The following is a 27505-nucleotide window of genomic DNA, read 5'->3' on the forward strand; positions in this document are numbered from 1 at the left end:
TTTAATGACCCACTGCGATATGGTTTTCTAAACGCACAACACCACAAATATGAAGGAAAAGGTGTTGTGTGTGTGTGTGTGTGTGTGTAAGTAGTTTATGTGTGTCTACATGTATTGTTACATGTGCTGATTGCAGTCCTGGTGATTGTCTGTGTGTCTGCTTGTTAGCAGGAAACCCTGAAGTATATGTATCTGACCAACCTTTTCACCTTTGGGCCTGGCTGGACAGATACACACAGGATAAAGACATGTCCACGTAGACTGAACTCTAGGTAAGGTGCACTTTGAGAAGCATTCCTGCAGGATTTCAGTTATTAACATGAACATTTCAGCTATGCAACCGCTTGGTAATTTCTGAGCCTATGGCGACAGATCGAGACCTTATTTGGATTGAAAATCTCACAAATATGACCCCAAGTTTTTCCTGTGCAGATGATTTTTTACAACCAAATGGCCACGTTTTGTTCATATCTTTCATGACAACATTTACGAGTGTTTGACATGAGATAAGAGTAAATCTTTTCTGCGCTCCAGTGTGATAGTGAAGGATATGCCTTCAAGCCTTTGTGCCTTCCCTTTTGCTTGTGTGGCCAGATGCTTGCCTGTGTGTATGTGTGTGTGTGTGTGTGTGTGTGTAGATAAAATGTATCTGTGTCTCAACTGATTACCTCTGTCGCTATTTCTCTATCAGATTGTCTGTCCGCCTGACTCTGACCTGATTTCTTCTTTTGAAACAGAGGTTGATTCAGTAATACAAGCAGCCAGTGTAAATAGTGACTTAAATCAGACATTTAATGTACGAGGTTCAGATAAAAACAGAAGCAAAGATGTGTGTGCAGTAGACTAGTATGAGGATGCTGGATGTGTCATAGTGGTTTGTAGGATCCTATTTTCTGTCACATCTTGAAGTGAAAGGAAAGGTTAGCTGAGTGCACACAGTATGAAATGCTCATACATACAAAAAAGGAGTGCATTGCATCTCTACCACACACAGCATATAGTTGAGGGCCTGCAGGGGGATATAGGAAATGTGTTGACCATGTTTTTTTTTTTTTAAATCCCTGTGGTAAACTTATTCTGTGGTATATTGCAATGTGGCAGTGGTGTTGTTATTGCTGCAGCCTGAGCACAAACCTCACTGTGACACGTATGGCTTTTTCAGCTATTAGCAAAGGATGTAGAAAAGAAGTGACTGTTGCATTTTGGTCTAGCAATATGAAGCCTCAAGTTCAGCATTTCTTAGGGCTGGGAATCCTTGGGTGTCTCGCGACTCGATCTCAATTCTTGGGGTCACGATTCGATTGACAACCTATATTCGATTCAAAGTGATTCTTGATTCATGATTCAAAGTCTATTTTTGAATCAGTATATACTACAGGATCTACCCCAGTCGTCTGTGAGACTGGATGTATTTCTTGTTGCTCCATTTGGCATTCTACTGAGTTAAAGAGCTAGCCATAGCAATTAACAGGGAGTGACTAATTAGCCCCAAAAAATAAATCGATTTTTGAAAGTTTAAAATCTCAGAAGATAAGAATCTCGATTTTTACATTTATCGATTTTTTTTCCCCCCACCTTTAGGAATTTTGGCCATCACCATCTTGTTTTTATCTGAGCCAGGAGTGACCACTTTTGAATGTGAGGGTGGATACCAGATGCCAGCACTTAGTCAGTCACAGGGAAGCCTACTCCGCTCTAACGTCAAATGACTTTTAATGAGATAATAATTTACAAAATGGAAATGAATGGAAATGTATGGTTCATTTCACTTGATTGTATGACTCTACACAGACTTCTTCTTGGTACCAGTGTAGTCGCCCCCTTCTGGACATTAGAAAAAATGCAGTTTTAAGGCACCTCTGCATAGGCTTTTTTTTTTTTTTTTTTTTTTACCCAAAGGCTGAGTCCACTTCTAAACAACACTTCATTTGTTTAAGACTTTTAATATGCAATCTGTTTGACTTGCCTTACAGTACAAAGTTTCAGGTAGTTGGTTAAGCAGTGTTAACTCTGAAACCTAAAGGCCAGTGTCTCAGCTGATAAGTAAGTGTTGTTGTAATGTAATCAAGGCTTCAGAGGGACAACCTTAAATCCTTAGCTATTCACTGCACATGTGGCCCAGGCCCCTTTAATCAAAGGATTTGCTCTCTTATAAGACATTTAATTGACAGATGATACAGCGAGGCAATAAGAGTCTGCAATCACAGGTTAAATTTATGTGCTTTACTCCCCATCTGGTGTGTGCGTGTGCGTGTGTGTGTGTGCGTGTGTGTGTGTGTGTGTGTGTGTGTGTGTGTGTGTGTGTGTGTGTGTGTGTGTGTGTGTGTGTGTGTGTGTGTGTGTGTGTGTGTGTGTGTGTGTGTGTGTGTGTGTGTGTGTGTGTGTGTGTGTGTGTGTGTGTGTGTGTGTGTGTGTGTGTGTGTGTGAATGATTTAGGGTCTCTGTGGGACACTGAGGGGAGGACTTGGCACGTGGCAGCAGGAGGTCAGCAGTGACAGACACAGACCAGCAGATGTTGGAGAAAAGGGGGGAGGAGGAAAAGGGACAGAGAGAGATGGGGGGGACACATGAGGAAAAGAAGGACTGGCAGTGGAGAAACTGTGGGAGGAGTTGATTGGCGAGGGAGGTGCTGTAATGATGGATGGATGAGCAGAGACAGAAGAGATTGTGAGCAAAGAGTGGGAGGGATGAAGGGTAAGAGGGGGCAGAGATGTGAGGGAGGAGAAGATCCAGGCCATGGGGCAGCTGTAAAAGAGCAAAGAAGAGATTTAAATTCAGCTGAAATAAATTAAGACATCACCTGTACACAGAATAAGTAAAATGATTGAAAATCTGATCAAGAACAGTTATTCCTTATTTAGCACTAATGCTGGTTGAAATGCGGTATTGGCTTTCCTGTCAGTGCACCGATCAAATAACATAATGATCACTGGTTACATCAGAAGTGCAGTGCTACAGAGAAAAGTGTCCTTTTAGTCAAAACAAGAGCAGCTGGTATCAGTGGGATTGTCTTCATCAGCTCGTACTCATAACTCATATTCAAATTGTTATCCTATGAACAAATGGCTATTAACATGTATTCTATTCTAAAAAATTGTATCAGAACGTTTCTGTGTAAACAGGAGATGTTGTAATGTGAAGCATTTTCGAGAACACTTACTTGCTGACGGGCTTCATTCTTTAAAAAGCAAACAACCATTCAAAATTGTGAAACACAGGATGGGGAAATGTGTTCATAACTGCTGTCTTCAAGCTCCTGTGAGGAGATTTTAGCTGTTTATCAAATGTTACCATTGGCAAACAACATTGAATACTTCTTTAATATGATTTGCCTTTTGGATATATAGCCTACGTAGAGACACATTTTTTTTTTTTTTTTACATCTTACACATTCACAATGAGTGATGCATTTAACTGTTAGAAGAAGCCATGGGATTTTTGTTCAGGAAACACTACTCATGATGAACAGGACAATATCGGCACGTCCTTATAGGAGCTGTAAGTGTGTTAAAAAACCTGAGGAAGAAATGAAACTAACAAAAGCAAAGATGAGAACACTTTGCACATTTAACTCAAGGCGTTCAGGTTTGTCTGCTTTATTGAAGACGTGGCCTTTGATAAAGAGAGAAAACTGTGTTTTGAAGAAAGAGCGAGGGCAGACATAATGACAGTGTAATTGAAGAGCCTGAAAGAGAAGGGATCACGGCATGTGTGCTTTATGCTGTACAAGGTGAGATCCTCTCTCTCTCTCTCTCGCTCTCTCTCTATTCCTCTCTCTCACAACCTTTCCATGTCATGTTTCATTACAGGAAAGCTCCCTGAGAGAGAGAGAGAGAGAGAGAGTGGGAAATGAAAGCATCAGATCTCTGTCTGTCCCTCCTGCTGCCTCCATTTACTATCATTGATTGTGCAGCCAGGCTGAATTGATGCATACCTGCTCTACTCAGATGGCCATCTGTATCAATGTATCAATGTGTGTGTGTGTGTGTGTGTCAAGGTCTTCAAAGTGAGTCGGCATTTAGTTAAGAGACAAAACAAAAAAGAAGAACATTTATAAAGGAAGTGGGGATAGAAAAGATACAAAACAATAAAACACAAAAACTGGCCACTAAATAATCAAACAAATCACTGAAACAAAGTTAACTGAGGTATGTTTCCGATTGTGTACTTGTAAGGAAACGACTCCTGATCATTTCAACACAAACCCAATGTGTTCATCATCATCATCAGCCTTTCACTATCATCTCATCCAAACAGGGCGTGCTCCTGCCGCTCTTTCTCTCAGCCATCTGCACACAGTACACCTACACTACACTGCTTTTTATTTTTTTTTATTTTTTTTTTTTTACTCTCCTTCTCTTTCTACCCCACTGTCCTCACCCTTCACCCCTAGGCTGTACGATTCAGACCCCTGTTCCTCCCACTTCCTCCCCTCTGCTCATTTTTTATCCCCACTCCATCCATTTACCCCCCCACCCCCACCCCCACCCCCACCTCCTCTGTCGATAGCTCTCCCCTGGGCCAGTCGGACAGTTGGATGGCTTTGTGTTTGACACGTGTGTTGGCAGAGGGCACTGCAGTCACACGCGCACACACACACACACACACACACACACACACACACACACACACACACACACACACACACACACACACACACACACACACACACACACACACACACACACACACACACACACACACACACACACACACACTTTCAGTTTCTGTCAGTTTCTATTGTCAGTAAGTAGCTCAGCTGTAAGGCCCCTAGCCCTAATTGTGTGTGTGTGTGTGTGTGTGTGTGGTGAGGACAGGCCCCCATTGTCCTGCAGATTAACTCTCCCTCACACACACACACACACACACACACACACACAGACAGACAGACAGACCCCATGGGTTCCCCTTAAGTGTGAATGTGCCTTGAGGCAGAAAATCAGGGGGCAATTTACGGGAGGGTCCAGCAGAGAAGATGGGGGAAGAATCACAGACTCAACCCTTCGTTTGAAGCTCTAATGTCAAACTGTATCTTTGTTCCTTATGATGGCATAAGTAAGTCTAAATCCCCTTTATTAAAAGGAGGAAAACTTCCAAGAACTTACTGAATAACAAATGTAGCACACACACATGGACTCACACATAAATAGACTAAGGGTTCACTCACACTAGGCAATCCGTTAACACCCAATGTCCAGTTTGTTTGACTGGTGTAAGTGCTGCCACAGTACACTTGTCTTGGCCCTGGCATGGCTGGGAGAGGAGGGCTTCGGCAGAGTATGGTTGCTCATGCACAAGCACAGACACGCTACAGGGACATAATGTAGCCTAATCGATGCAACCGACGGCAAAGGTTTCACTATAGAGTGTTCATTTTAATTGATGAAGCCTCAGTTACTTCACCCATCTGTTACTGCAGGAGGCTTTTGACGCATATTGATGGAGGTTGCCGTGCTGAAAATGCTGTCACACCTCTGCATCGTACCTACGTGATATCCAAGCCGCAAAATCCTGCAGTTCATGGCATGTCACTTTAAGGCTGGTGGCAGAAGCGCCGGAAGTCACATACAAACCCCCTTCAAATAAAGCCAATTTTTACAACAACAACATTAGTCTAATTATCTCGTCTGGATTGCTACACATTGTACAAGGGGAGAGTTTTTTGATAACTCATCCATTTCGATTTTGTGAAGGATGAGCGTTACTCACAATGAGGGGCGTAGCTGACCTGACTGATGGGCGGCCGAGTTGTAGCTGTTAAAACCTGCCTCAGCTCCAGCTCTTAGCTATTCGTTAGGTTGACTGAAAGGCAGAGTTTTTACTCGAAATTTGGACAGACGTGAATATTCAGAGCCTGAGATAATACAAGAACTCAGAGGTCTTTGGGAAAATCTGTGACTGTCTAGGAATACGACAATGATTGCATATGCACAAAAGGTACCAGTGCTCAGGCCCGAGTGAGGGGGGGGGGCAATCGTGCTTCAGAATCAATATGAAAGTCTTCAGGCGTAATGACGACAGAGCCTCCTTACAGCGCTGTAGTGGAACTGTAGAAGGGCTCCAGACACTAACATGCAGAAAATAACACAAACTAACCAAAGCCAGCATGGTTGCCATATCAGAGGACATGTGCCTGCAAACAACATTAACAATTTTTAATTTTTAAACTTTAATTTCGGTGATGGCTGGTTTCAGCAAAGCCTCTGTAAACTAAACCCCGGTAAAGCCTCTAATCCAATGGAATTAGGGGGCTGATTTTGTGGGTTTTGTATTTTAAATGCAAATTAAACTAAGTAAGCAGCAGTAAAATAATGAGCTCAGCCCTCATGTAAGCTACTTCAACATACACACCGCTGATCTTTTAATATCACTGCAGAATCATCAGGTTGTGGTATTACTGCACTTAATTGGCCTTTTGGAACTGCTGATGCACTACTTGAGCTAACGGGATTTAAAAATCCGATGGGATTACAGCAATTAAAATACACATCAACAAACATACATTTAAATGCACTTTTAAGTTGCCTTTACCTTGAATAACAGATTACATTCTAGTAAATGACAATGTGACATTGGAGCATAATTCAGTAAGTTTACATGCACAGTTAAGTCGAGCTACGATTAAAGCTTGTTGGAGATCTCATATTACACTCATTTTCACATTTAATGTTCCAATCAGACAGAATCTGTGATCAGCTGACATGTAAGGGCCAATGAGAACCCAGTGTAGCCTGAAATAGACGTCACAGCCTTCTCAAAGCACAGAAATAAGAAAGAACTGTTTTTTTTATGGCTTTTTGTGCCTTTATTGGAGAGAGAGGACAGACGATAGAGTCGGAAATCAGAGAAAGAGAGAGTGTAGGCGTGCAGTAACCACTGCGCCCCAAGACGAACTGATTTGAATTTTTCACAATCAGTCCTAACTCCTAACACTATATATGAGTTTAAAATGGGGATTAGGGTAATAGATCAACTTTAAGGCTATTGAACTTGAATACTGTCCTTGTCCCCGTAAACAAGCCGCAGGTGTGTCCGACTCCGCTACTGTAGGTGTCAATATTCCTCTTTCAGCTAATTACTTTTGGTAGGACCTTTTTGCAATTGACTTATCACGTCACATACCAAACAATCGATGTTGCCGTTCATAGTTTTCCTTCCTTCATACTTTAATATGTTTATGTCCAGTCCATGTAAATGAGTGACACTCTTTCAGGCTCTCTAACCTCACTTCAACCCCCCCTTTCCTACCTGTGTGTATTATGTTAAGCCTGCAGTGTCTGCCTATATTCAAAACCATTGACCTATATCGGCTGCTGTCTGGAATAACAGCAGCACAGTGAGGAGGTTGGGGTTGATGTTTGCGCTCATGTATATATGAACTATTTGTGTGTATGTGGGTCAAAGGTAAAGTGTCTGACCCGTATGTCTGCCTCAGGTGATCCGTGGCCACCTGTGTGTGTTTGTACTGATCTGCACGTTTCCTTTTTTTCCAACGCTCAGTTTGAATGAAGCCAATTGACTGTGTCTGTGTCTGTGTGTGTATAAGAATTACAGCCGTGTGTGTTCAAACATGAAGTATTCAGACATGTTTTTTTGGTCTAAAAAAGTTAATTAGCCTTAAAAAAAATTAATGTAATTCCAGGCAAAAATATTGAGAAGCTCTAAATTGCTTTCTGAATGTTAGTTAGATGAGAAGGTGAGATGATTTACCATCATTTCTCCTACTGCATGTTGCATGTGAATGCGTCTGCAGATAAGTGATGTAATGATAAGGTGAATCTAATTTATATAGTGGGAGTGGTGGTGTTGTGGGGAGTTTGGTTCCCCGGTGGTTGCTTCAGCCCTGGGAAAAGGAAGTGCATACAGGAAGTGAGCTGGCTGTGCCTCAGTCCTGCGTGACTGCGCTCACTATACTCTGCCTTTCCACTTTCTATATGTGTATGTATAGAAAAAAACAAGTGTGCACATCCATGCACTCCTACAAGGAGTATTTCAAAAGAGTGTGTGTAAGGGCATGGCTATGTTGATGTTTGTTTATAAACACAGAAAATGTAGTTGCATGCATGTTTAGAGTTGAGCAGTGACCTTGGATTTTTTGTGAATGTGCTTTTCCAAAGTCTTTCTTCACTTCCCGGACTTTGTGAATGAGTGATGCAGAGTGTATTTGGGAAAAGGCTGTTAAGCGGCGAATTAGTCATCACTTCACCTCGGCGCCAAGTTATGCAGTATGTGGGCAGAAATACAACAAGACGACAGGACAGAACAAAACAGAACAGAACAGGCATGTGATGCATTTACTGGACTAATGTGACGTAGAGAAAAAGAACACTATGTACTACAACAATGTACCATTTGTCCTCTTAAAGAATAGTTTGTGCCTTCTATTATAAAATACCTTACATGAACTTGTGGTTAACCTGATAGACTGGCATGTTTCAACTTGATCCTATACAGACGCCCATAAGCTCCACTCGTGCCATGTTCGTGGCACGTGTAGGTGTGTGTACGTAAACATGTGTGTTGGCGTGTACCTCAAACAGCAGGGGGAGGTAGGAGTTACTTAGTATGGTTGGTTGAGCTTAAGGGGGAGTCAGTCAGGACAGGGAGGGAGGTAAGGCGTGTTTTTCTCTCAGCTGCCTGCCGGTCTGGTTGCTGTTGGTAACTTTGCTTGATGAGATCAGAGGGGATCGGCTTTCAGTGTTTCATCTCTCTCTCTCGCTCTCTCTCTCTTATCCCTCCCTTACCCACTCAGAAAGGCTGAAGTGGAGCTGAAACTGGAGCGCGGCTCAAAGTCTGTAGTGACGGCGCTGCCTTGGAAACACTCTTTTTTGGAGTTGGAGCGCGACTGTGTTTGGGGGTGGGTGGGGGGGGAGGGGGGGAAGGTGAGGGGAGGAAGAAGTGATAGCCTCGGGACAGATAAGCTCCAGGGAAGGAAAAAAAAAAGGAGGGAGGAAACAAGGGAGGAGTGTGAGGTGGGCAGTTCTCAGAAAGAACAGTGAGTCGCTTCTCTTTCTCTCTCAGACAGAGTTACCGACTGCTGCTCTCTTCTTCTCTCTTCCTGACCGCTCTGAGTTCTCTCTCTCTCTCTCTCTCTCTCTCTCTCTGCCTTTGGCTGACTGGAGGTCTTTGGTTTTGTTTTGTCTGGATCTGAACATGGACTCGGGCTGAACGTCTATACACGCGGCGAGACATGAGAAGAGACTCTGGAGATTCAATGTAAGCAGCTTGAGTGTTGTGCTAAATACAAGATGAAGTGTGGAGAGAGAGAGAGAGAGTGTGTGTTTGTAGAGATGGTTACTATTTTGAGAAGCGTTTGTGTTTGTAAGAGGAACAGCCTAGAGTTGGCTTTTGTTTGAGAATAGAGACACAGACAATGGGCGTTACATTAGCTCTCAAAATGATCTGTTTTCATTCATTTTGTTCAGATCAGAAAACACTCTTCTTCTGCTGTTTACCTTTCAAACCTTTTTCAACATTTCAATTCCCCTCTCCTATTGATGCTACTGTGAACTCACCCTCTCCTCCCCACTCCTCCCCTTTGTCGCTTATCTTCTGTTGCCTTTAATTCTCTTAATGGTCTTGAGGCCCCAGCTGGCCAGATGGGATACCCCTCTGTGTATGTGCGTGTGTGTGTGCGCGCGCGTGTGTGTGTGAGTGTGTGTGTGTGTTTGGGTGAGATAGGGCAGTAAGAGTTGTGGGATAAGCTGGATTGCCCCTGCTCACATACAATAATAGGATAGACAGCGCTTTCTATTTTTAAACACACTGTTGGTCTGTATGTAACAAACACCTCTCTCTAATCGGACAGTTTGCCCTGCGCTGCCTGCTGTAGCTTTTCCCTCACTCTGTGTTTGGTCTCTGGGTTCTGGTAGGAAGGTGTATTTGTGTGGTCCATCCTGGGATAGAGAGATAGCAGCCCTTCTTTCTGACTTTATCCTTTGTTTTGTCAGCTGCTGACCTCTGTTACTCTCTCTCTCTCCACATCTCTGCCATTGTTTGTGTTCTCTTTATTTCAGGCTGATTTGTACAGCTACAGCCTTCCTCCACCACAGCATCTGCATGTGCTTTATACTTTGACCCTCAATTTAAATAACTGCTATTTTTCTGCACTATTTTTAATGTTCATCCTCTCTTTCTATTTGTTTGATGTTCCCCCCTGGTTGCTGGTGGGGAGGTTTCTTTAGTATCTCATTGTTGTGTGTGTGTGTGTGTGTGTGTGTGTTCATAAGTGTATTTGTATGCTTTTGTGGATGTACTTAGCAAATGTCACTCCTGGCACAGCGTGCCCTGGTTCACTTTGCACAGAGCAATTTTGGAGAACACCACGGTGAGAGGCAAGTGTGTGTGTGTGTGTGTGTGTGTGTGTGTGTGTGTGTGTGTGTGTGTGTGTGTACCAGCGGCCAAAGTGACGCCATCAAATCACTTGTGTGATTACACAAAATCTTTTTGCTTTAAAATAATATACAAACAGAGAAAAGCAGCAGGTTCTCTCACTTTAAAACTACAAACGACATGTGTTATTTGTGGTATTTTTTTAGCCATGCAGCGTGGTCCTTGAGACAGCTGTGTTATCTGGTCTACTTCTTTGAATCAGCCCGAGATATCTCAACAACTATGGGTGAAATATTATGAGAAGTTGTACAAACAATCAGGCAAACAATCATATGCCAGAAAGGTTTATTTCACTAACAAAATCATTGTATTTTATGTCCAGTTGCATTTAGCAAAAAATAATACAAAGTATGTTTAATAAGTTTGTAGAAAGACATGAATGAGTGCTAATATTAGCATTTAGCTCTGATCAATTCACTGCTTAGTAAAGCCTCGTAGAGCTACAAGCATGGCCGTAGCTTTATTAAGTGAATTAAAATTGAACATAAAAGGAGTTTTGTTATTTATTAATGACAGTTTTACGTATTCCATATATATTAGCATATAAATCAATCAATACGTTTGGATTTAGTGCTACACCGCGGTCTGGGCTCCTAAATCTCCTTTTCTTAATTATTTAAATCCATCCACAAATTAACATCAAAAAATGTCCATTTCATACACTTTTCTTCTTCTTATTTCTTCTTGACAGTTCCTTAAGATGAAAAAAATTCCTGGGTAGTGTGTGACTCGTGTGGGTGTGACACGTTTCATCACACTGTTGAGCAAGCATTTTGAATGTTAAACGAGCGAGGCAGCAGTGCGTCATATTCAGGCAGACTTTGATTCAGTTTCATTACTGCTGGGGTTGTGAATCTGCCACCTGAATCTACCGCCACCCCGCAGAGCTTTATGGATGGTATTGCCAAGGCCTTCTGGCGTGTGTGCGTGTGTGTGCGTGTGTGTGCGTGTGCGTGTGTGCGTGTGTGTGCGTGTGCGTGTGTGTGTGTGTGTGTGTGTGTGTGTGATGAATAGGCTTAGCGTAGGTGTCTGTAAAGAAGTGCTCAATCACTGTAGCACTAACGGTCTTCCCTAAGGGTATCATGGATTTTAAGGTGTCACAGCTGCAAAAGACAAGACAAAGTGTGTGAGTACTTGTGTGTGTGTGTGTGGGTTAATATATCTTTGTTTTTTAAACCTGTCTTCATGCAAAACAATTTAAGGGAACTATTTTGTTTCGCTTCCTAGATCAATTATGATGCAAGTTCTTTATTTAAGAAAGAGAATGAGGGAGTTTTTGTTTTCGTGTTTCAAGAGACGAGCAGATTAATGTGATCAGATGACGACGTGTGGGAGAAGGCACATGATTCATTAGGGAGGCACAGACATGATTTCCTTCATAAAGAGCTCAGACTATGAAGTAAGACTGAAAAGGACAGACTGTTTTTTTTGTGTTTTTTTTAAGTGGAATTGGGAATACAGCAAATGTGATGCATTAGGGAAATTTCACTAAACTCTAGGGTGAAGGTCATTTATTCCCACAACACATTCATAGTCAATTCCATGTTTTTGTAAGTTTAAAAAAAATTTTTTTTATGCCTGTCCGGGTTCATGTGCACTCGTATGCAGCTGTGTGTGAATTTGCTCGAGTTGGGTGTTTTGCAGAGGCTGCTTTTCTGGCGCGCTGAGCTCGCATTGATTGCCGCATGGTGGACGCTGGGGCATTTGGTGGCAGGCCCGAGATAATTTGTACCAATTGAGAGGAAGTCTCTATGGATTTACTGGTACAGTACATCTGAGAGAAACAGGGACAGAAGACAAATGGAGAGTAAAATATGGAAAATGGCAGAGTACTGGGGCGGGTTGGTTGGAAAATGAGGTGAAGGATGATAGATAAAGATAAACCTGCTAAAACAGGTAAAAGGGTCCAGCTACTGTATTTCTTGCTACAACTGCCCAATGAGTCCAGAAATGCCTGCATGAGCACACAACTGCCTCTCATCACCTGTAAGATACGTTGAAAGCCTTGTGGTCTGTATTTTGACATCCTGTTAGCAGCCAGAAGCTACAGTTTATGTCTACCTCTGGCTTCATTGGCTTCACTCACATGGATTCCCTCCTCAGTAGGAATGAATGTCAGCAACGGGGATGAATCTTCCAAACTTGTTCATGTTTCCCATCATTGAGTTTTAAATGCTTATTTTACCAATACTTCAAATTAAGAACCAGAAATGTGTAAAACTCATTTCATCCTGCATTTTTAATTAAGCTGGTGCAAATTTCCCAAACATTTGCATGCTACCACACAAACATAAGACAGACAGCATGGGAACATCATGTGCGAAATATTAGCTTGTTAGCAGTGTCACTGTGTACAATGAAAAACAAAAAAACTCACTATATCTTGACTTTGCCTTTTCAGAGTGCTGCATCAGAGTATGGTAGGAAAATACTAGACCGCTCTAGCAAACATACATTTTCCCACTATGCATCATGAAAAGGCGATTACGACCAATGGCCAAGCAAAATACAGCCCTGACATAATTAAATGTCAGACCAAGAGAAAATACATTGTCCTTTTGCAGTTACGGTCACTATTAATATCTCTATCTAAAGCTCTCTTATTAGTGAATGGGAAGTTTTGAATAGGTGAATTCTTTTGGACCTGGCCTGTGAGTATGTCAGCTAATGCTAATGTTAGCATTTAGCTCAGGCATCAAGCCTTGCAGAGCCTCTAGCATGGATTCGGCTCCTCAGTCTTGGGGATGTTAAATAATTGATTCAGTAAGTTAATCTTCTAATAGAACTGTTGTTGACTCAAGCGCCAGTGAGGAGCTTTCAGTCTGGGTCCATTTTGGCAATCCCTGCAGACAAAGTAGTACCTCTTATCTCTTTGCTGACTTTGTCCTGTAGATGTGTCAGCGCTGTTTTCTTATGAAAATTCTCATCTCATCCTGGTTTCTTCTAGCCAATCAATTCACTCACTGTGAATCTTTCAATGAATCTAAACACAGACTATTTCCTTAGCAACTCACTTCAGAAACTGTTTCATAACCAGATAAAAACTCCCCACATGATCTTTCATTTAAGCTTTGTCTGTTATGTCATATTTTTTAGATAAATTATTTAAATAATTCTATATTTCCCTAAACCCCCCCTTAGGGGTACGTTTCAGTACAACAGGGAATTAACGTTCCAAGATAACTTGCATGGTGACGTGCAAGAATAAAACACAGAGAGGAAAATGAAGCAAACATTTATATTATAGCTCTTCATAGCTGCAGTGTACCCAGTAGATTAAACAAACTACCATTCTCTGCGCATTGCTGACATTCATTCCTACTGAGGGAATCCCTGTGAGTGTGAGGTTGCCAGACGTAGACATAAACTGTAGCGTCTGGCATCTAACAAGATGTCAAAATACAGACTTCAGAACTTTAAACGTATCTTGCAGGTGATGAGAAGCAGAGATGTGGTAGAGAACGGCAGGGAGAGAGACAAAAGGAAAGGAAGAAATGTCCGCTTTGTGATTCTTTTTTTTGGGTTGTGTGTCATGGGAATGATGTAGAGATGTTGTAAATGTGTGAATTTTAAGGTTCATATAAGGTTTAAAATCAGTCATGTAATAACTGCAAAATGTGATATCGTTTAAATTAGCAAACCACCTACTTGTGCATTAAGTCTGAATTCAGTGATATTTTGAGTTCACTGACCCTTGAAAAACAAATCAAGTAGTTCATTTTGGTGACATATTTTATCACAGATTTATAGCTTTCCCCTCAGATTAAAAGAAAACGTCACATTTTTTGGAGCAAGCTGCTGAATTTCTCATGTGAAACCGAAACAGACTCATGAACTGCTTTAGTGCAGTTCATTAAGTGTTTAATAATTAGTGAGCTGTCTCTACGGATGAATGTCCCTGGTCTTTCAGTGCTCTGACTGAAATGGAGTTCTGCTTTGGCAAGAGTTGCATCTTCTGCTGTAAAAAAGAATGAACATGAAGGAGAGTTAACTATTTCTTTAAAATATCTTTTGTAAACGTTTGTCTGGATGTGACTGGCTTAAACAAATCCATTGTGTCTTTAGTGCTGACTCTTTGACAGCAGCTGTTTCTCCTGATGTCAGAGAGTCTTCAGGTGGTTGTGATGATAACTGGAGGACCAGGTGATACAGGATATTCATACACACACAAGCACACACATGAGCACACACCCTCAGGCCAGACATAAATGCATGAAAAGAGAAACAGGACGATTGAGTAACTGTGAAGCTGGCACAGTTTCGTTTTCCAAAAACTTAAAAAAGCTGATCTGGGTTATTCATGTGTTTCATGTTTAAACACACCACTTCAGATCCTCTGGAGATTTTTCTTTCTGTGGAAAAGCACAGAGACTTAACCAGTCTGGTCTGTGAGGGTGGTGCAGGATTAGTGAGAAGTTCCTCACCAGTTTCCTTTCTCTTTTATTGTCTGTGTGCGTGCGTGCGTGTGTTTGGGCGAGTGGCTTCAAAGCCTGTCTGCCCAGTCAGATTTTGTTGGACAGTTTTGAATAAGACCTCTTTTCAAGCATCCACACATACGCAGCCCTCACATGCTTTAGAGACTGGAACTTGTTAGTGGTACAGCAGAGGTCAGCCCACACACCAGGTTGTACACTGTCCGTCTCTTCTCATCATTTTAAACATTTTTTTGGCGCGGCTTTTAGAAGACTTTCGGTTTTAATGCAACTTGAGGGATCCTCTTTGTCTCAAATTCAAAGACCTTTAAGCTGCACTTTACTCAATAAAATGTTTTTTTTTTTTAATTTCTTATTTTTCTCTATTTATTCTGTCTTTTTCTCCACATACTTCATGACACCTATCTTTCCACATTCCTGCTAATCTTGACCCAACATCCATCCCTGTAAAGCTAATAAGTGTTATACTATATAAATGTGATTATTTAAAGCCATAATCAAACTCAAAATCATTGTAGAGCTAGATCAATCAATGAGTTGATGATCTGAACATCATGGAAACTAGAGCTCGACCGATTAATCGGCCAGCCGATAATATCGGGGGATAGTAGCATATCATGCGACTATCAGTATCGGCTAATTTTATCGCGAATATTTGACATTATTCCAAGATTTATTTACCAGTCAAATAGTATTTCATTTGCTGGTGAAGGAGAATTGCTAGTGTAATTCAATGATACTAATATATAAAATTCCATATCGGTTTGGCCCTTATGGAAACTATTTGAATAATCAACCATTTTTTAAGTCTTCTAATTTGAACTTCTAGAGCTTGTGTGAGAGGAAGATGCCATTTTTATGGCCAGTAGATTCAATGAAATTAAATATACTGATAATATTTAACCCAAAATCTTATCACCTGTATTTTACATTAGTATGAGTGTGTCTGATCCTGTGTCCTCTCTGTACCTGTCTAACTCAGCTGAAATAAAGATGAAGCCAGGGGGGGGGCGAGGGTTGTTGGTCCTGAATGAGTTGGCTGCCGAAGAAGAGAGAGACGGAGGGAGAGAGAGGGATGAGGCAGGGAAAGTAAACAACAGATGGCTGAAACATGTTGCCTCAGTTCGCAGCAGCAGACGATGGCCAGCCCTCCACCATCCTCCTGAGAGGTTACTATGCAATGGCTACCGTGACGACACAGGTTCAGAGGTCAAGTGCCTCCTTGATGACAGTTCATAATGCCAGATTGTCATCCACATGCTGTGCCAGACTTAACAGACAGACCGACACACACAAACACACACATGAGTTTGTACCGTGTTAAGTAGAGATTTTTTGGGCTGAAGGTTGGTGGGGTTGCATCTGGAATCTTCCAAACAGCATCCACCCTTAACCCACCTGCCAGCCGTGATGACACACTTGGACAGTTGTCTGGGTTGGCGTCAGTATGTGTGTGTGTGTGTCCGGGCATTGAACCCTCTCACACTGAGGAGTAAACTGAGTGGTGGCAAACATCGCCTGCCAGCTGCCATGACCTCATTCACAGCCAGAGAGTCAGAGAGAATGGGAAAATGCAAGTGGCCAAAATGAGATGGAGGTGTTGGTGTGTGCCTGTGTGCGGAGGGCATTGAAATCTCACACAAATTACAACATGACCTCACTCTGTGGTGTGCTAGCAGACGGGCTTGGTGGGAATATTTCTGCTTGTGTCATTTGTCTTATGTAAAAGCCAAAACAAGTGACATATTTTAAGATGTACTGACTGTACTGCCTTTTATAATCAACACAAATACAGACGGTGATGTTTCTGAATGAAATGTAGTCTCTATTTGCAGCAGGGTATTGTTTATGAATAGATAAAGCAATCAAACCAAGCAGAGATACACCAACTGAAACAGGATTTAATAAAACTGTTACTGTGTTATCAACAAGCATTGTTCTTCTGTGGAGACGTTAATAAGCTGTGCATCACTCCTCTTGAGGTGTGAGACATGCTTACCAGAACAATTGTCAGCTCAGCGTACACGTAAAAATAAATTGGTGCTCTGTGGTTTGTTGCAGCAATGTAAAGACGTGCAGCAGATAGATGAGAACCACACAGAGTTGTGTCATCCACTTCCCTGTCTGCCTGAGGTGTGACTGGCTGCTTTTCCTGTGAACAGGAAGCAGCAGCTGCCATTCCTGGAAGAGATTACAGCATCAGTTTAACCACACACAACTATTTCTGTGTTTGTCTATGTGAGCGTGTGATCATGTTCAGTCACTTTATAGGCACTAACAAGGTGTTCAAGACAGATGTCTGTGAACAGTAAATATTACACAGATATTTACAGACTAGGGAAGTGAGATGTAGTCAGTTCAATCTAGAGAGCTGCACATGCTAAGAAACAAACCTCAGGTAAAATGTTATTTAAATCATTGTCTTGACAAATGTGTTAACTTGATAAAAGCAAAAAACAAAACACAAAAGAACAAATCGTTTTTTATTTATTTATTCAAAAACTAACTTTAATGTCATTTTTACCAAAATTTACACCAACATTTGTTGGGATTAAAATTAAAACTGTAAAAATATATCTGAATCTTGCCTCCCCACACTGGTAATAATAACATTAAACTGAATGTTGCTTAGTAAAGGACATATCAAAGATTTAGGTTTAATTCAGGTTTAATAATACATCACCAGGATGTAGATCTGCACAGTACATAAACCTGCCTGCTACTTTCTGTTTTCATAGTGTGAGGTTAAGCATAGGTCAGGTTGACTTTTTCAACTTTGTCTCACTAAGGGAGGGGGTATAAATGATTACCCGCTGTTCCTTGTTTTCCTCCAGTGTGTTCATATTGTGGTAGACTCGGCCATCACTCATTAAAACTGCATTACCTTAATGAGGAAGTACTACTTCAATTCCGAGCAGTGTTGCACTACTAGGGAATGTTTACTGTAATGTTGAATGTTACATGTGTGAGTTTGTGTGATGAGGATGCAGGATGAGTCAAGGGAAATGTATGCCAGCGTGTGGGTGTGTGTGTTGGCCATCCTGCTCGTTGTTAAATTATTAAAACAAAGACACGAAGTCTTTGAAAGAAGGAGTTTTGCCAACTTTTGTCATTTTGTCATCATCTGATTGTGTATCTTGTTATTTTCCAGCTTATTCGTCAGACCACAATTCAGTTCCCCATTTGGTACTTGGGAAACATTTATTTAAAAACAATATGTTATCAATATTTATGTATGCATTCTTAAAATTCATGATTCCAGTGCATTCTGCTAAAACTGTAGAGAACATGTAGTGATGAACTGTAAAAGGAGCTGATACATTTATTTTTCTCATGTCTCTCAACAGGTTTGGCAGTAGCGGCTCTGTTTTATTGAAGACACATTTGGCATGAAACCAGACCGCATTCGCCTCTCCTTCATCACCTCCTCCTCCTTCATCACCCTCCACCTCTCTCCATTCAGGGACTCTCACCTCAGCTCCACCGCATTGATGAGGTAACGTCAAGCAGCACCAGCCTGCACAAACACCTTCCTCATCTCCCCCTCTCCTCCCCCAATCCCTTCCAACACAGCCATGGGACAGAAGATCTCCAGTGGCATTAAGTCGGTGGACAGTCGCGGGGAAACTGGCGGCTCCCCATCCTACCGGCCCTTGGCTCACCGCCGGCAGCACCCGGAACTGAGGGACCCAGATTTCTCCAAACCCCCCCGACTTGACCTCCTGCTGGACATGCCATGTGCTGGATTGGAGACCCAGCTACGACATGCATGGAACCCTGATGACCGCTCGCTCAACATCTTCATCAAAGACGATGATAAAATGACATTTCACCGCCACCCGGTAGCACAGAGCACAGACTGCATTCGGGGGCGGGTTGGATACACAAGGGGCCTCCATGTGTGGAGGATCCATTGGCCTTCCCGGCAGCGTGGCACCCACGCTGTGGTCGGGGTGTCGACCTCAGAAGCTGCTTTACATTCAGTGGGGTACACAGCGTTGGTGGGGTCAGACTGTGAGTCCTGGGGCTGGGATCTGGGACGCAACAGGCTCTACCATGACAGTAAGAATCGGGCACATAGCTCCCTGCCATCTTACCCTTGTTTTCTAGAGCCAGAGGAGTCGTTTACCCTGCCGGACTCTCTGTTAGTTATTCTGGACATGGACGAGGGGACATTGAGTTTCATGGCTGACGGACAGTATCTAGGAGTCGCCTTTAGAGGACTGAAAGGAAAGAAGCTGTATCCCATCGTCAGTGCTGTGTGGGGTCATTGTGAGATATCCATGAAGTACATTAACGGCTTGGATCGTAAGTACCAAACTCTATTAAAATAATACTTTATGAGCACCTTTAAATTGTTAAAAACAGAACTTAATGCTGATATCTCATGATAGTTGTGTATGAATGGATGATGAAGATTTTACTTCTTTGGCAGCAGATAATGTATCTACTGAACGATCAAGTCAGATCCATAGTTGGGTGACTACATGGAAATGGTCGTAGCTAGATGTTGCGACACCAGATTTGGTTTCCGGCCCACAGTACTGCTTTCAATTTTTGGATATTGGTTGTATTGTAATCAGTATTAGGACAGAAACAATGTATTGTTAGATTTCTAATGATGGCTATGGGCAGTTTTCAACTGGCTATATAACTCATGGTAACTCTTGAGTTTGGACAACTGAAGCAAACAGGGCAGGTGAAAGTTAGTTTGGCCATCATTGCAAGACAGAAAATCCACATGTTCTGCAATATTCAAAGTCAGTTCCTGGAAGAACAAGATGATGCTGTAGTTTAACTGCTCATCATGTGTCATCATCTTATTGCGTGTAATAATATTTAAGAGGCCATTACTTTCTCTCAAGCTGAACAGCAAAGATAAGAAAAGTTGTTTATTTCTCCTTCTGAATTTATTTTATCTGCTGTGTTTGGTATTAAACATTTAAGTATTTATGATGGACATTTGCAGGCATGTTGCTCGCCCTCGGGAAATGGAGGGCGAAAGGTTACATTAATGATGTGGCTTAAATACTTTTTAATATTTTTTAGAGCTACAGGAACTGACCTTGTGGACGTGAAGTTAATCAGGAGGTAGAAAAGGCTTCTGTCAGACTTTTTTCCCCTGATATCTCTGAGCTCTTTTAGCGACACACAGCAAAAAAATATATTCTCACACACAGTGTTACAACCTGCAGGTCCAAAATAAGAATTTTTTGGCTGATTCTTGTTGTGTCTGTGTAAAAGCTGTGTTTTTCAGGGCTGTAATTGTGAGATGAGCAGATTTGTTTGGTATTTGAATATGGTATATCTGTTTCACTCCCACTGTCGGCCTCCATGTTTGAGTTACACGACAGAGGAGAGACAGGCGCTCCCCTCTCATAGCAGTCTAAACAGTGACTCTTTGAACTGCCTGAAAGAAGAGCCCTCAGACACACATCATGAACACCTACACACTGGACACACACCCTCCAGGAAGCGAAAGTGTGTTATGAAAACATGCTTATGATCTGCCTCGAGCCGCCTCCCTATGCACAACCCCATGGGTTTTATTTGATGTCACAACAGGGTGTGTTTTTTGTCTGTTATGTGGTTGGGAACTGAAAGGAAACCTGCCTCTCTCTCTGTAGGTTGTTACATCTGATTTTGTTCTTAACCCAATCAATTCAAATTCCTGAAATTTTTGAAAAAACGTTTTCTGTTCCCAAGGGTCAACATGACTTCAAGAGCCTGTTTTCTACTCATAAAAACAGGGTCAAGAGCTGCATCCTGGCTTTAAATTCAATGTTTTGGTTTGGCCAAATAGAATATGAATCAGAATGAAACACAAAGCCCTTGGCTGAACGTTCAGCTTTGAAATACTCAACCTCCTGTTTAACTCCTGCCTGACTGTAATGTGTGATGTCTCGTAATCTCTCACACTCAGGCTTAGTTCAAAGTATATACTTTGCCTTTTGAAAGCACCTAGCCTCAGCCATTTTCCATTCATGGAGCCATCTGCTGGATTTCATGGGGGATCCGTCCATGTGATGGGCCACCTGAAAGAATATGGAGAATATTGAGTCTGTTCAAAGCCCTCACATCTACAAGCCCATTGCCGTCATGCTGTGAAATGAAGTTTGACTGTAGAAAATGTGCACAGCTTAATGCAGGGGAGTGAAGGTTGAAAGGATCATCCTGATAGCTGTATCATATGGAACAGAAAAAGATGGAGTGGGTGGAGAAAGCCCACTGAGGTTTATGTATATATGAAATAGAGACAATTAAAAAAAAAAAAACTAAGATATTCAAAAAAATTATTTGGAATCATAGTAGTAAACAATGAACAGTATAATCACATCCGAAATTGGCAGAGCAGAGTGAATCAAATATCATCTTTTTTAAAGATGTTGTCAAAGGGACTCCGGTAGGGTGCTTTGGCTGGTACGCTAACTGCTAGCACGCTTGCAATGAGCAAAATAAGTTAAAATGTTTGCCTCATATAGAGTGGTGATGTAGTGACTACAGTAATCGATGAATTGCATTGCTAGCAAGCATAAAAGACAACACAGTGCTAAAAATCACAACAACGTCCTGAGGGTTCTTTCTGTTGTTTCTTTTGTTCTTAGCTGTATATTCTCCCCTGACTTCTTTTGTGGGATTGTATAAAATATCAATCAATAAAGAGTAGTATTTGAGAGGGAGCACTTTTCTTAGCTAACCCTGTGGGCGTTTCTTGTTAACATTCAGCTTACATAGTTTATTCAAAAGATGAAGGCCTATTTCTACTCTTGAGTCCAGCCCTATTGTTTAACAAACAATTTTCTTTTCTGAAAATGATGAATTAGAAATAGTTGGAAACAGATAATAAGCAAGCTTCCTTTGTCTTGGATTTTCTGTCTCTCAGCTCCTAACAGACATGTTGTCACTGCTGTGTGGTTTAAAGTAAGCGTGACCAGGCCTTGATAGTTCTACTTCTGATAGAAACCTTAGTCTTGATCGTTCTTTGCTACGCAACAATACATTCTAAAACTCAGGAACAAAATGTAATAAAGTTATGTGTGTTTGAGGATGTGAGTCTGCTCAGACAGATGAGTCAGAGGGTAACTGAAGAGTTGAGCCACAGGTTGGGGAAATCCACCAAATCCAAACAATACTTTTGGTTTCTGATTCCCTTCACGCGTAAAACACACTCATAAGAGTTCTTTTCATGGGTTATTAATACTGCACTCATTGTTCTGAATCTCAAACAAAGACTGTGATGAGAGTTTATTCAGAGCTGAAGCAAACAGCCTTTGGGTGCCGCTCTTTGTTCCAGAGGTTACAAACAGGATATGATTACAGTATGTGTAGCGGCTTGCTTCAATGTCAGTTTTGAGTTGAATCAGTTTGTCTGCCCTGAAGATGACTCGGATAGTGAGGATGAAGTCATAATTGCTGTCTGCACTGGAAAACAGTGGTATGTGGTCAGACGTAGACAGCAGACGTTTTGTTATAGCTTTAATTGCTATCTTCTCTTGAAAATTGCTTTGTGCATCATTTGTGAGATGTGTGTGTGTGCGTGAGTTTATACCCTAATACCTGTGCTAAATAAATCTGTTCTGTGTGTTTATGAGTGTGTGGTCATGAAAAATCCTCTGGGTAGATCTGTAACGACTTAATCTAACAGGCCTTTCCATATGAAGCCCCTATTGGATTGTTTGTGTTGTGATGGGAGACAACATGACTGCAGGGTATTAAAAAGAGATTTACGGACGCAGCGCCGGCTCGCCTCAAACTGTTTGTTTTTCTCATCACTCCGCCTCAGACCCTGCTACATCACGAGCCTTTGATCATCACTTTGCTCCACCTTAGATCACTGCTCTCATTCCTGCAGTAAAAAAAAAACCAAAACACCGACATATAACCAACAGCACTCCAGACTATTGGTCGTTTTTTAAGCCTACACCAAGCAATCAGGGTCAGATAAGTATGTGTAATATGAGCATTATTGCAAAGAAATGCTGAGCCAGGTTTTAACTGCATTATCCTCTAGATGTGATGTAAATTATTCATCCTCCCAGCGCTCTGACTTCAAAGAATATCTCCTCCTGCTTGGAGAAGTGAACAGATCTCACTCTGTCTGCCAGATGTGTATATTTCCCTTAATTGATGCTAAATTCCCCAAAACACGTGCAACTAATTTATTTTTCTACCTTGGAGCACATTCATCTGCTTCTGTCAAATATGATTGCTTCTCTCTCTCTCTCTCTCTCTCTCTCTCTTTCACACTAATATCGCTCTACTCTCTCTCTCTCTCTCTTTCAAACTAATATCGCTCTACTCTCTCTCTCTCTATTCTCTCTCTCTCTCTCTCTCTTTCACACTAATATATCTCTACTCTCTCTCTCTCTCTCTCTATAATTGCAGCAATTAGCAGCGCTTTGATTCACTACAATGGGAGCTGTCGATAACTTCAGACCTTTTTCAGAACTTTTCCTTTGTCGTCTTTTCACCAAACTCCCTTTTAATATCAAGCAGTTTCAATATCAAACAGTTAAATGTTTCCTTCTTATCAGTTCATATACAGACAACCCTGACTTCAAGTGTAGACCTTTTCTGAACCGTGGCAGGCTGCTGTCAGGCACTTAACATGTTATCAGGTGAAAATCCAATATGGGAGCTTCAATGTATTAGAAATATTCATTTTTTTTCAGGCAGTGTGATGAGAGTCAGGAGTTGTCAGTAAATGTTTTTATGCAACATATGTGAAATGATTCAGCTGCACGAACCAGCTGTCTGTTCGGAAAGCACCGAGAGGACAGAACGGAGAGAAACTGGGAAGTGGGTTAAAAAGAGGATAAGGGAGATAGATAGTTAAAGTAGTGAGACAGAAGTATAAAGAGGATGAGGTGGCTAAGTAGCACAAATAATACTTATGTTTAATCAGGAGATGGATAGAATACCTGAAGTACAGACCGAATTCAGAAAGCCGTCAGAGCCCTACTTGTGTGGGATGATGAGACTGAGACAACCACTCATCATCTTGTTAAGCTGACTTCAGACAGAAATTGGCTTCTTCAAAGAACTTTCAAAGCTGCTTTACAACACAACCACATCTTGGCCCCGTCTCTAAGTCCATATAAACAACACTTTGTGAGAAACTACAAATACAAAAAAAGCCTCCTGGACTTTGAATTCTGCTGAAACAATGTGTTGACACAACTGAATGAATTCATACTTAATTGTCAAAATCAGAATTAAAGGGTTTATTCAGGCGTCACATTCCTGCAGTCTGTCACTGATAAGTGACCCACTTTTGAAAAGACACTCTGACCACCCTCTTTAAGTTACATTCAGTCTGTATCACGTTATCCTGCCACCCCTGCTGCTTATAACATACATGCACCAGTGCTAGAAGAATCTGAGATCCATTCATGAGCAAGCACTTGACATGACGGCGACAAAACATACCATTTAGTCTTTCCAAGCTTACCACTGCAGTACAAATATTCTGCTGAGGTTTTAAGATCTTCATCTTCCAAATTCAGCTGTGAAGCTATAAAGGTAAAAAGTTTGAATCTGTGAAGCCCAAAGTACTTTAAAATGACATTTTAAAAAAAAGTCATCAGGAACATTCACATCTGACTCACTATTCATGAGGCAGGTTCAAATCAAAACGATCCACATCTTTATCAATTGTTTAAAGTTAGAAAGAATTTGATTTGAACATGTTTTGATATGTGTTTCAGGTCAAGTTTCTCTCCGCACTGCTCAGCTTGGTGCTCTTCATTTTCATTCTGTTCCATGACACATATTTTTATCACTGTGTGAATTATAAATCTTCCTGCTGGCTGAAACGACTTAGCTTTCTAGTGGTGGGCCGTTTTTTTTTTTTTTTTTAGCACGCTAGCCCTCACAGCTTCCCACTTAATGCTAGCTGAGTGATATGTGGGTCAGTGGGTTAGTGCTTTAGCTTTAAGTTAGCTGCTAGCTGCAGGCGTAATGGTGGGCACACTGCTTTTTACTGCTTCCCTGATCTGCCATCAAAGTTTTTTTTTACTGTCACGTGTATTTTTGTATTTGTTTCTTTTTTGTGTTTGCTCCTTCAAATATAGACAAGACATCAAAAATGATTTTTTGAGGGCTTTCAACACACCATTTAAAGGCAGTGAAGGAAAACTTTATCTTGTGTTGTTATAAAACTTAGCAAGCCATTTGTGTTTGCATCTTTTAGGAGGTTACAAAATGACTTCATCACACCACTAAGTGGACACAAACAATCAACTGTTCTACTATTTGAAGTCCTTGTGTCATGGATTCCCGTTGGAGCACTATCCTGTCACCATTCAGATGTACTCTGACAAAAATGTCTGTTTTGCAACTGACAACAAAGAAAAAAAGCACTCAGATGACCGTATGAAAGGGCCGTGTGTTTCTTTCTTCATCCTCTGCTTTGAGATCTAAACGCCCTCGGCTGCAGCAGGGAACAGTGGTGTCATGTCAGTGCACTGGTAATCAAATATTTAACAGCAGAGACGAAGAGATTAGAAGGGAGAAAAAGAGAGACAGAAAAACATGAGAAACTAACACAAGACAAAAAAAAAGAAAGACAAACTGAAGCGTGCCCAGAACAGAAGCTTAAAAAGTGAAGATTTTGATGATAATGAAAGTGTTCAGGGAAGATTCCTTCAGACAAAAAGAGGGTTTCAAAAAAGGAGCAAGAGGGAATTTGAAGAAAACGAAGTCATCACAGATTAAAGTGTGGCTGCCAGAATGAGGAGTGGCAGAGACAGGATGAGAAAAGAGAAGATGAGAGGTGTAAAGAGTGAGCGTGGGCCAAATTGAAAGTCGTGCGTGTTAAGTGACAAGTGTCAGATCTTTGGAGATCAGATGAAATGATAAGTGATGAAGAAACCAAAGTAAGCTCAGAGACAGAGAGGACGGAGGAAGAGCATTAATGAGGCACTGCAGTGAAGGTTAGAGGGCTGGAATATGAACAATGTTTTTAACACTTAATACCACACTTTGATCAAAGTATAAAGGTTTTATTTTGATATGAAGGAATTCTCAAATTCTCCAGAAGTAAACAGAAATGCAGTGAGTGAAATGCATGTATTAACACATGTTCCCTGTCTTTTGATTATGACCTGAAAAAAACTGAAGCAATTGTATTTTTGATCAGAGGATGGCGCTAATTGCATAGTAAGAAGTTCAACACATGTTGCTATAACTTTGAATGAATGAATGCATTGATTCGAAAGTTCTCATGACTTTTTTTTAGCAACAAAAAAACTCAATTTACCGTGGTGCCAGATACAATTTGGAAATCACTGTTATAAGGACTTCTTAAAAAAAAAAAAAAAAAAAAGCGTACTTTTTTGAGTCAAGTTTCATGCAGTGTATTTAAATGTTTTAGACAAATCAGTCCAGACCAAAGTGGTGGATCAACCTACTGACAGAGTGACATTAACATCTCCAGAGAACTACGGCTAGCACGGCTGAAAACACAACAATCCAGTAGAAAACTGAAAAAACAAGTGGTTCTGATACCGCTGTTTTAGCATTTGAGTTTTCTTCTATTAGACCTCCTGCCAACTGGTGCCTAACATACACAGGATCACACAACACCTACTGGGTCATTTTTACAGGCACATCACTTACCTTCAGTTCTTAAACTCTTTGCCATTTTTAGACACAGTGTGCCGATTAAACTAGCTGGACCGCAGCACAGACCTTTAGCATTCTAATAAAAATCTAATAAACTCAACTTGTTTTCCTCTGCTGGTTCCTGATAATGTTTCAGCACACTGAACTAAAATCCCCTAAATAAAGATTACATTAACTTAAGGACTCCTTCCATTTAAACAAAAATATTCAAAGGCTATAGATCAATATTTGTTTTCTTCTTCTTGTGTTTCACTCATTATTTTCCAACTCATTAAAAGCGTTTATTGATCAGCTTCAGTTTTTACGAGCACCTTGAGGCACCTGCTCTCTCTAATGAGCGAAACACAAGTGCTTGACATTAATCTTGTTCGACATAAGTAATGAGCATCATTTTAAGAAAAAGCATCAAAATAGACACTATTCAAACCAGGGTGAAGTATTGAAATACTGGAGATAACCCTTTTGAATTTATAATCTCCTAAGAACTCGACAGCATCATTGTAATGGTGACGTACAAATAAAGCTGTCTCTTTAGCAGCATGACAGAAAACACCCTCACTTTAGGTCTTTGTGTGCTCTGATGTTGTTTAAGTCAGATTAGCACATATTAAATATGTCAATATAATAAATCCTAATGACACACTAACTGAATAGTTTACTCAAAGGTCTGCGCAAAGAACTCTGCAATGCATTTGGATTCTCAAGATATCAGGTCAGTCTGCCACACCTGCAATTCAGGTTCAAATAAAAACAAGTCAAATGTATCTTAATTCCTGGCAGCAATATATCACAGTTGTGCCACTCTGTTTTAAGATATTCTCAGAAGAAAAATGTATCAAACTATTAAAAATAAAAAAACCTTCTTTTCCGTTCTTATATGATCATTATAACTATATGACAGGACAAGCTGATAAGATGATGCTTTAATTGATATCTTCCCATGATCTATCACAATAAGAATATACATCATTTAATCATAATTCCCCTACACTAGTGCGTTTAATCAATTAGTTAATAGAAGGTGTGTGTGTGTGTGTGTGTGTGTGTGTGTGTGT

The 27505-nt window shown here is 41.0% G+C and overlaps 1 protein-coding gene across 4 annotated transcripts in view; it reads left to right on the forward strand.

Annotated features, from left to right (window-relative positions):
- LOC132978976 (SPRY domain-containing SOCS box protein 4-like) overlaps positions 1-27505 on the forward strand; it is a 72576-nt gene that overhangs the window by 19005 nt on the left and 26066 nt on the right. Inside the window, exons 1-2 of one of the 4 annotated variants that reach the window (XM_061044384.1) lie at positions 8878-9216; positions 18173-19133. In XM_061044384.1, coding sequence (XP_060900367.1) covers positions 18401-19133 — 733 coding nt within the window. In that variant the 5' untranslated portion in view covers positions 8878-9216; positions 18173-18400. Of the gene's footprint in view, positions 1-8877; positions 9217-18172; positions 19134-27505 lie in introns of those variants that run through there. The other 3 variants (XM_061044386.1, XM_061044387.1, XM_061044385.1) reach the window with 3 other exon arrangements.

The sequence above is a fragment of the Labrus mixtus genome, chromosome 8 (assembly GCF_963584025.1).
Source record: "Labrus mixtus chromosome 8, fLabMix1.1, whole genome shotgun sequence".
Classification (NCBI taxonomy): domain Eukaryota; kingdom Metazoa; phylum Chordata; class Actinopteri; order Labriformes; family Labridae; genus Labrus; species Labrus mixtus.